The sequence below is a fragment of the Peromyscus californicus genome, unplaced genomic scaffold (genome assembly GCF_007827085.1).
Source record: "Peromyscus californicus insignis strain IS unplaced genomic scaffold, ASM782708v3 Scaffold_16__1_contigs__length_79575227, whole genome shotgun sequence".
NCBI classification, from domain to species: Eukaryota; Metazoa; Chordata; class Mammalia; order Rodentia; family Cricetidae; genus Peromyscus; species Peromyscus californicus.
Genome location: NW_026294458.1, coordinates 70,258,395 through 70,268,696, shown reverse-complemented (window position 1 = coordinate 70,268,696; position 10,302 = coordinate 70,258,395). Strand labels below are relative to the sequence as shown.

Genomic DNA, 10,302 nt, shown 5'->3' with positions numbered 1-10,302 from the left:
AAAGAATATACTATTCTAAACATATAGTATTGTTACATTTGGATATTTTAATAGAAAACAATCATTAATAATTTTTTAGATTTATGTCTTTGATTCTTCTTTGAGTTAAATCTTTGTTAGGACAGAAAAAATATTCCCATTCATGAGTTTTGTAAGTGAATATCCAATTTTAGTAATGCCATGAATATTCTAAATTCAGTCATGAAATGTTCCATGCCTAAGTTTCATAGACCCAGGTATTAGAAACATTCTGCGTTGTGAAAGCACAGTAGTAGTACGGTGTGTTTGAAGAGCCTCAGTACTGTATTCTCTATTGGCAGTTATTCATTTCTCTCTCCTTCTCTTTTCTCCCGTGTGTATCTACTGACAGGTAGCTGCAGCCCCCAATCATCTGCTAGGAACATCTGTGGTGGATTCTTCAGTGACAGGTTTCAGAGAGAGATTCAGAGCTAGAAGGGTGGCAGGTGCTGTATTATTTCATTTGTATTAACAAAAATTACATGATCTTTGACACATGTTCTTTTTAAAATATGTTATGAAAATTACTTTGTTTGTGCATCTCTAACAGCTTTGGCTTCCTGTGGAAGTTATAAGGTGGCTCCCAAAGCTTCCTTAGTCAAATAAAACAGCAGTGGATCTGATAAATCAAATAAGTACCCCCACGGGTGAATATACATTTATTTATCTGGATTAAGCCACCATCTTCTAAAAATAGACAAAACAATCTCTTTTCTTAACCAAATTTTGCAAAACTCTGTTAACAATGTGTTCATATGTGTGAGGAATCACTGAAACTCTTCTGCACAGAAAAACGAGTGGCAGTCCGAAGACAACCTGTATGAAGCAACAAAATAAATGTTGGACAGGAGAGTGATACCCCAACTGATCATAGAAGATAAATGCCCATGACTTGCAGAAGCCTATATGTACAAATCACAACAAGCAGTTTCATTATATTAAATTTTAATTTCTTATCTTAAAAGATCAGCCTCTTTCATTCCAGTTAAAGAAGAGATATCCCAAAGAATAGGTCTATATTTAATGAAAGTATTTTTTTTTATTTTAAAATGTGGAAATGTTCCCCCCTGCGAAAAAAGGGTTAAAAGGAGTTAACTGTCTTGATGATTTGTATCACACAATAAAATCAGGCCACTCAAATACATATTGAATAGAGTGTTGAAAATAGAACAAGAATTTTATTTCTTTAGAATAAATTTAAATTATTTATGTTTTGAAATTCTGTAAGTTGACACTGTATTTACATCAGTCCCACCTCTTATTATTCCCACCCCCACTCTGATTTCTCCCAGGCCCACTTGCATCTTAAAGCCCCGTGATTTGACAGTGGGATCCTGACATAGAGCACAGTTATCTCAGTTATGCAGCCCTGTCTGCCCAGTAAATCCGGGAACTCGTGATGTTTTCTGAAGCACAGTGCAGAGACATGTGATGCTGCAATGCCTGTGGTTTTCCCCAACGACAACCCAGATGTATAAAAGGCCCTTGGCAGATGGTGACAGCCAGACTCAAGAAACCTACTGCTTATCGTCCTCTGAACAGACCACTCCTGACACCATGTGTTACTATGGCGGATACTATGGTGGCCTGGGCTATGGCTATGGTGGCCTAGGCTATGGCTATGGCTGTGGCTATGGCTGTGGCTATGGTGGCTATGGTGGCTATGGTGGCTATGGTGGCTATGGTTATGGCTGCTGCCGCCCACTGTGCTGTAGAAGGTACTGGACCTGTGGATTCTTCTGAGGAGATTCTGTAGCTGCTCACTACAACTTTCTTCACATCAGAAGTTTTTAGAAGTTGTCATAAATGCCAACCTTATACTAAACTTTCCGAGGAAAACTAAACAAAATACAGCATGCCCATCATTACTCATCTGTATATTAACAGCGTGACAGCTTGCAGTGAAATTCTTTGTTGTATTCATAATGCCTTTGAAAAATGAGACCCAGTTAGATTCTTACTGATTGTATTAAAATAATTTCCCTTTAAATAAACCATTTCACTGAAAATATTGATTCATTTGGTTTTGCTTATTAATCTCCATCAATATGGGATGGGTGTCTGTGTACTCCTTTCAACTCGGTCACAAGTGTGTGTGTGTGTGTGTGTGTGTGTGTGTGTGTGTGTGTGTGTGTGTATGTGTGTATTTTGTGGGTAAATAGGAAGAACATGGGGAAAGAGTAGGAAAGAAAATGAGAGAAAGAAATATTTCCTTTGAACATTCATCTATTATTGAGAGACATTTGGGTTGTTCTCATATCTTTGCAATTGTGAGCAATGTCCCAATGAATTCGGTAGTACAGATATTTTTCTGAGGTCAAATCCTTTTGTCTTCTAGTTAAAATTTCAGAAGTATCACAAGTCAGTTCTATGAATATTTGAGGAAGAGTCTACATAGTGTTCTCTACAATGGCTGTCAGCACACACATTCTCGCAGAAGAGAGGGTTGGTTGGCTTTGCTTCACATATTTGCTAATACCCATATGCTTTCAAAGAGCCATTTTATTAACAGCTGTTGGCTAAAGTCTTATGTGACTTTGATTTGTAATTTTGATATATTAGTGAAATGGAACCTTATTTCTCCCTTTGGTCATCTGAGATTTCTAATCTCTGATCTTGTTAGCATCAGCTTACTATCTTCCTGCTGCTTAGCTGGAGATATTACCTAGTTTTGGTTATTAATCACCTATTTTTTGTATATATTGGTTTTCCTTTCAGTTATGGGTTGTTCTGTGGTATAAAGATTCTTAGTTGGATGCAAAATGACTTTCTATTTTTGTTGTCTATTTTAAAAGTCATAACCAAATTGATTCTGAGAGTAAAAATTAGTTTTTTGAGCTTTTTCATAAACTGTGTTTTGGTCATATTTACTCTTCTCCCCATTTCCCTCCCAGATATACCCTACTTTTTTCTCCTGTCCATACTACTTTGAGTCACATTTTTGTTGAGATAGCATTTTGAAAAATGCTTTCTTTTCTTTTTTGAAATAATAATATAATTATATTAAACATACCTGCTTGATTTGTACTACTTATATACTCTGGGATGTGTGGTCATCCATGGGAGCATGGTTGATGTACCCAGGGTCACATGCCTAAAGAATCCATCTTCTAGCAGCTTTCAATTTCCAACAGCTCCCTAGCTAGTAGTGAGACCTTGTGTACACCTCCTTTTCCACGTTGGGATTTTGTCTTGTTTGAGCTTGCACAGATCTTGTGCATTTGTCACAACTGCTGTGAGTTCACATGTTCACACTTCTTGCTGTGGCTGGAAAGCAATGTGTGCTTGTATTCATCCACCGCCTCTTGCTTTTATAATCGTCTCCTTCCTCTTCTGTAAACAATGATACCAGATCTTTGTGAGAATGGGGTATGTTATAGATGCCCCATTTACGGCTGAGTATTCTGCAGTCTTTAATACTCTTCTCATTGACCAGTCATGGGTCTTTGCAAGAATCAACATCTACTGCAAAAATAAACTTTTTTGAAGAAGATTTAGAGGTGTACCAGTCAAGGTCATAATGACAAGACGTTGTTAGTCTTTAATGTTGTGTTCATTTATCAGCATAGTAATAGCAGGTTTCCTCCAGTTCTAAACACATGTCTAGCCGTAGGTTCTTGGCCTGAGAATGACACCAAGTATGAATTTCATATTATAAAGGGTGCCCTTCATCCACTTAACTGGTTGCTGATTCCCATGCTGTTCCTACAACTATTGAACAAGTGGGTGTGTCTTGTCAGGCCAGATGTTACTGTGGCTTGCAGGGTTTACAGCTACATAAGACACAAGGCTATTTTCCCCCTTATGTAGCATACATAGAAGTTACTCACTCATAAGTGGATACTAGATGTAAACCAAAGGATAATCAGACTGCAACTCACAATTCCAGGGAGGCTACCTAGTAAAGAGGACTGTAGATGTATCCAACCTTCTTATTAAATAATAAACACAGAACCAATGCAAAGAAGAAAGCCAAGAGGTCAGAGCTAAGAGCTAAAACCTTACCCTTCCTCCTGCGGTGGTCCTACCTCTCCGAACCAGAGCTACCCCTGTGTTAAAGTCTTTATATAGAGTTCCTGTCCTGCTTTCTCATTGGTTGTAAACCCAACCACATGACCGCCTCCTCACAGCCTGTCTGTATAGGCCTCCAGGTTTTCCATGATTGGTATTAAGATTAAAGGCATGTGTATCCAATAATGGCTGTATCCCTGAACACACAGAGACTTACCCAGCTCTGCCTACCAAGTGCTGGAATTACAAGCGTACGCTACCACTGCTCTGCTTTCCTATGGCTTGCTAATAGCTCTGACCCCCGGGCAACTTTATTTATTAACATACAAATAATATTTTAATACAAATAAAATATCACCATACATATCAATACATATCATTTTAATACATATCAAAATATCACCACCCAACGGAGGACCCTAAGAAAGACACAAGGATCACTCAATGACAGAGAAATGGATGAAATCTACATGGGCAAACTGGTGGAGGTAGGGTAATGGAGGGCAAGGGTTGGGGAAAAGAGAGCTTAGGGGAGCGGGAGGTCCCAGCTGGATCAGAAGCAGAGTGGGAGAATGGGGAGGGAGATACCATGATGAATGTAGACCCCAGGGAATAGGAAGAAGCAGAGTGCTAGAGAGTTCCCCAGAAATCCACAAAGATATCTCCACTGTAGACTACTGGGAATGGTCGAGAGAGTACCTGAGCTGACCTCCTCTGGTGAGTGGATGGCCAAACACCCTGGCTGTCATGATAGAACTCTCATCCAGTGTCTGATGGAAGCAGATGCAGAGATCCACGGCCAAGCCCCAGGTGGAGCTCCGGGAGTCCAATTGGCAAGAAAGAGGAGGGACTGTATGAGGGAGAGATATTAAGACTATGATTAGAAAAAGTACAGGGACAAATAGCCAAACTAGTGGAAACGCATGAACTGTGAACCAATGGCTGAGGAGCCCCCATGGAACTGCACCAGGCCCTTTGGATAAGTGAGACAGTTGTTTAGCTTGAACTGTTTGGGAGGCCCCCAGGCAGTGGAGCCAGGACCTGTCCTTGGTGCATGGGCTGACTTTTTGGAGCCTGGGGCCTAAGCTCAGCCTTGGTGTAGGAGGAGGAGGAGACTGGACCTGCCTCAGCTGAGTCTACTAGGCTGGGCTGACTCCCCAGGGGAGACCTTGCCTTGGAGGAGGTTGGACTGGGGGGTGGCTTAGGGGGGAGGGCTGGGGGTGGGAGGAGGGAGGACAGGGGTTTCCGTGGGTGATATGTGAAATCAAGTTATTTATAAAATAAAAATATTAAATAAAAAAGAAAGAAAACATTTAAAAAAAAGAAGAAGAAGAAGTTTCCACAACTTTGGAAACTAGCTAGTAGGGCTAACACTTCCATGTAATTACCTGACTGATCTTTCCATGTTCTGTGACTCAGGAATTTGCTGTCTTCAGCAATAAGATCTTACCATCAAGTCTTAGAAGCCAAACAAGAGGACTGGCAAAAGTCTGTCATTTTGGGGGTGTCTGTGAGATCTTTATAGCCAACGATTACAAAAAGTCTAACCCATTGTTGGCACAGGGACTTTTATTTCTTAGTCTGTATTGTTTTACCTTTAGTTCCTCCTCCTTGCTGCCCTCCTGTACCCCATTCCCATTCTACTTTTCTGCCTTACACAGATTTATATTAATCCATTCCACTTTTACTCTCTTCAAAGTCCTGCCTCCCCACATGTCCTTTTAGTAATTTCCTGACCTCTACAGATCTACAAGAATGGCCTGGTGTTTGCCTAACAGTAGACACATTGATAATGGAACCTGATAGAGAAGAAAATAGGCAAAGCACTAGAACTCACTGGCACAGGGAGAGACTTTGAGACTAGAAATTCAAGAAGCACAGTTGTTAAAACCAAAAACCGACAAATGAGAACTCAAACAACTAAAGCTTCTGTACAGCAAAAGACATCATTATTTGAGTGAAGAAGCATCCCATATAATGGAAAAATCTTTAATGGCTATACTTCCAATAGATGCCTAGTATCTAAAATATACAAAGACCTCAAAAAAAAAACTGAACATCAGGAAAACAAACTACTCAATTATAAAATAGGATGTGGAACTAAACAAACATATCTCAAATGATGAACTATAAATGCATGAGAAACATTTTAAAACTGTTCAGCATCGTTAACCATCAGAGAAATGCAGATGAATATTATTTTGAAATTTCTTCTTACTCCAGTTAGAATGGCTAAGATGGAAAACACAATTGACTGCAAATGCTGATGTGAAGTTAGAGAAAGGAAACACTGATTTGTTGCTTGTGGGAGTGCAAACGGGCTCAGCCACTATAGAAATCAGTATGGAGTTTCCTCAAAGTCTAGAAAGAGATCTGCTACATGATCCAGGTATGCTAGGCTTGACTGTATGCAAAGGAATCTACATCTTACTAAAAATTACCTGCTTTTTCATATTCATATTCATTGCTGCCCTATTCACATACATCCAAGAAATGGGAGCAGCCTAGATGACCATCTACAGATGAATGCATAATGCAACATGTTATATTTACTCAATGTGATATTATTTAGTTGTTAAGAAAATGTAATTATGCGATTTTCAGATAAATAGAGCTGAAAAATTCATTCTGAGTGAGGTGACCCAGACCCAGAAAATCAAATGTCATGTGTTTTCTCTCACTTCTAAATGTTAAATTTGATTCTTCATATATGTGAGTTTAATTTGGTATATCCCAGACAATTTTATACAAGTTCTGTAGACTGAAGCTTATGTTTATTCCTTTCATTTAAAATTTTATTTTCATACACTGTTTGGTTTTATATACAGGCTCTTTCTATGTATGCAGGACTGGTTTGTTATATAATGATCATAATTATATCACTTGTAGTGTCTGTGGGTCCAAAGAATTTCAAGTTAGGCGCTGTAAAATCAGAGGGAAATTGTCTACTCATGAAATCATCCAAAAGATGTATTTACCATGATGTTACCTCATTTACATATATTTGTTTCTTTCACAGTTATACTCCCTGAACTCAACATGTTTCCTAGATATGTTTTATTTTATACAGCATATATTTTGATAACTTTAAGAAATTTTCAAACCAAACCAAGCCATTCCTTCCAATAAAGGCTTTGCATCATTAGTAGAAATACTCCAGCCTTCACCTACCAACTGGCCCAAAGAAAGTGCATGTGGCTTATTTGATCCATCTTAAGGAGTCTGTACAGTTGTTCTTTAGAGGGGACAATTTTCAGGATTGTATCTGATGTTTTGTACACACAAGGCAAAGGTCCCATCACTGAAGCATGCCCATGGAAGTAGATGTTCTTTGTGTGTGTGTGTGTGTGTGTGTGTGCGCGCGTGCGCGCGCTTGTAGTAGGCACACATATGTAAGTGGGTGGTTGGGTGAATATGCATAGAGGCCAGGGAAGAAATTGTCTGCCCTGTTCTCTCTCAACAAAATTTATTACAATGAGATGGGTTCTCTCCCTGCATGTGGAGCTTTCCTAGCAACCAGCAAGCCTTAGAAATCCTCCTGCTTCTTTTTTTTCATGTTTAACAGCCTTTATTTATTTGTTTTTTTTTGTTATTTATTTGTTTATTTATTTTTGCTTCTTAAGCCTATGGCACTGATGTCATAGTATGAAGTTTCTCATGTGAGTTCAGGGGACTTGAACCAAGTTGCTCATGCTTTCATGGCAGGTACTCTATCTACTGAAATATCTCTCCAGCTATCTGGTAAACTGATAGGTGATGTCACTGCTCTCTTGCAAAGCTATGCATGAGAGCACTTGTATGCCCTGCTAACAAAACAATAAGACATTAGTAACCCAAGCTGACTTGGGATTACCCACACAATCATAGTGCATTTCAAAGTGACATCTTCAACGTCATTGCAGGGGCTCACAGAAAGAACACGGAGCATATACAGTTTCCACACAAGTGGTATTTTATTTTCTGATGATTTTAAAACAACATGTGGAAAAACAATGTGGTCAGGAAAATATCCAAACACATTAGCACTTGCCACCAAGTTACAAATAATGTAACCAGTAACGTAACCAAGTTAATTCACTGTTCATGGGGAAAATGACAGAAATGTACTCTTCCGGGTAAGATTGATGTCAAATAACAAAACAAAATAACATGAAAGAAAAACACATAGACCTTCCTGTGTGGTAATGAAAATCAAACAAATATAAAACGGAGAAAACAGAAAACTAATGATTTATATTATCTGTCAGAATTATATCATGTATTCATGCAACTAAACAAAGAATGGCTAAGAGTTTTGACAGCTGAATCAGGATGTACAATTTGGCCATGGCATCCTGATGTAGGGACATAATTATGTCAGTCATGCAGCTTTGTGTACTAATAAATCACAATTCAGGATGTTTTCTGAAGCACAGAGGAGACATGTGATGCTGCGATGCCTGTGGTTTTTGCCAACAACAACCCAGGTGTATAAAAGGCTGCTGACAAATGGCAACATCCAGACTCAAGAAACTTACTGTTGTCTTCACCTGAACACCAGAAATTCATTTACACCTATTGACACCATGTGTTACTATGGAGGATACTATGGAGGCCTGGGCTATGGCTATGGTGGCCTAGGCTGTGGCTATGGCTGTGGCTATGGTGGCTATGGTTATGGCTGCTGCCGCCCACTCTGCTGTAGGAGATACTGGTCTTATGGCTTCTATTGGTGACTTTCTATAGCTGCCCAGTCTGTTGACTGTAATCTGCTGTCTTACTAGAAGTTTCTACAAGTTTCCCCACATCAGAAATTCCTAACTTCAAATTTCCCATTATACTAAGCTGTCTGAGTAAACCAAATTAAACACAACACTCCCGTATTACTTCTCACCTTCAGTTGGACTAGATGACAGCTTGTAGTGTTCTTCATTGTCTACATAACACCTCATAAAATGTGAGCCAGTTGGACTCTCAACTTGTGTGTAAAAATATATGCTTTTCAATAAACTATTTAATTGAGAATATTTTTTGTGTATTTAAAAGTCTCCATCATTTTTAGACATATGCTTGTATGTTTGCGACTACTTTGACACATTTGTGCAGTTGTTTGTGGATGAATGACAGAGAAGTAGGAGAGGGCGAAGGAAGAGAAAAAGAATGCAGGAGAAGGAGAAGCAGAGGGAGACATTTCTTTTAAACATTCCTCTATTGATACACCCTTGGGTTGTTCTCATAGCCTTTCTTTTTTATTAAATGATATAAAATTGGCTTTTATTTATAAGTAAATAAATTTCATTTTACCATTAAGTAGAACTGAGGTTGAAGTATCATCTCCTCCACTTTTTAAAATTTAGTTTTGTTCTCATTTTCATTAGTTATTTGTGAGTATTCCATGTGATATAATTTAATCATATCCACTCCTGGCCCTTCTGCTCCCAAGTCCACACCCCTTTCACTATTCAGCTAACTTTGTGTACTTTTTAAGAACTAACAAATCAAAACAAAAACCCTAAAAACCAAGCAAAAGATCAAATACAGTTTGTGCTGCCCATGTACTCTTGAATAGACGGCCATCCACTACAACTTGGTCTACCCACCGAAGACTGCAACCTTAAAGAAGGTTTCTCCTTCTCCAGAAATCATCAGCTATCAATAGCTCCCTAGCTGGGTGTGGGAACTCATGCCCACTTCTATTTCCATGCTGGAATTCTGTCAGGCTTGTGAACTCTGTCTCAGCTGCTGTGGGTTCACATGCACCATGTCCAGCCTTGTCCAGAAAACACTATTTCCTAACACTCAGTCACCAGTTTATGACTCTTACGATATTTCTATTGCCTTTCCTCTTCAATGCTCTCTGGTACTTGAGAAGACAGGCTGTGAAGTACACGTCCTGTTTAGGGATAGGCATTCCCTAGTCTCTTATTTTCTGTACTTTGATCATTTGTGGGTCTCTGTGTTAGTCAGCATCTTCTGAAAAATGCTTCCGTGATGTGAGATATACTGATCTACAGGTATAATGATAAGCCACTAGGAGTCATTAAATCCACATCTTTTCTATCATGAGAAACATCACAATGAATGTGGTAGTCGCAGACCTATATTTAGTCGCAGACCAAATTCTTTTGTCAGTTAGTTAAATTTTCAGAAGGACAACGAGTAAGTTCTACGACCATTTTGAGAGTAGTCTATACCAATGTTTTCTGCAATGGCTGTCATCTTGCACATTCCCAACGGTGTCCAGAGTTCCTTTTATCCCCCATGTTCTCTACCATCCATTTTCCCTCTGGAGCC

General features: G+C 39.0%; 2 protein-coding genes across 2 annotated transcripts; both read left to right on the top strand.

Moving 5' to 3' along the window:
* Positions 1 to 1,575: 1,575 nt before the first annotated feature.
* On the top strand, positions 1,576 to 1,761 carry LOC128111602 (keratin-associated protein 20-2-like). The gene has a single exon (XM_052739854.1). It carries the CDS (start codon positions 1,576 to 1,578, stop codon positions 1,759 to 1,761), a length of 186 nt encoding a protein of 61 aa, XP_052595814.1.
* Positions 1,762 to 8,594: 6,833 nt separating this feature from the next.
* On the top strand, positions 8,595 to 8,744 carry LOC128111451 (keratin-associated protein 20-2-like). Its single transcript, XM_052739717.1, has one exon. It carries the CDS (start codon positions 8,595 to 8,597, stop codon positions 8,742 to 8,744), a length of 150 nt encoding a protein of 49 aa, XP_052595677.1.
* Positions 8,745 to 10,302: the final 1,558 nt, after the last annotated feature.

What these genes read in the sequence shown, in the direction of transcription:
- LOC128111602 (XM_052739854.1), top strand. Translation starts at nt 1,576, where the DNA reads ATGTGTTACTATGGCGGATACTATGGTGGCCTGGGCTATGGCTATGGT.
- LOC128111451 (XM_052739717.1), top strand. Translation starts at nt 8,595, where the DNA reads ATGTGTTACTATGGAGGATACTATGGAGGCCTGGGCTATGGCTATGGT.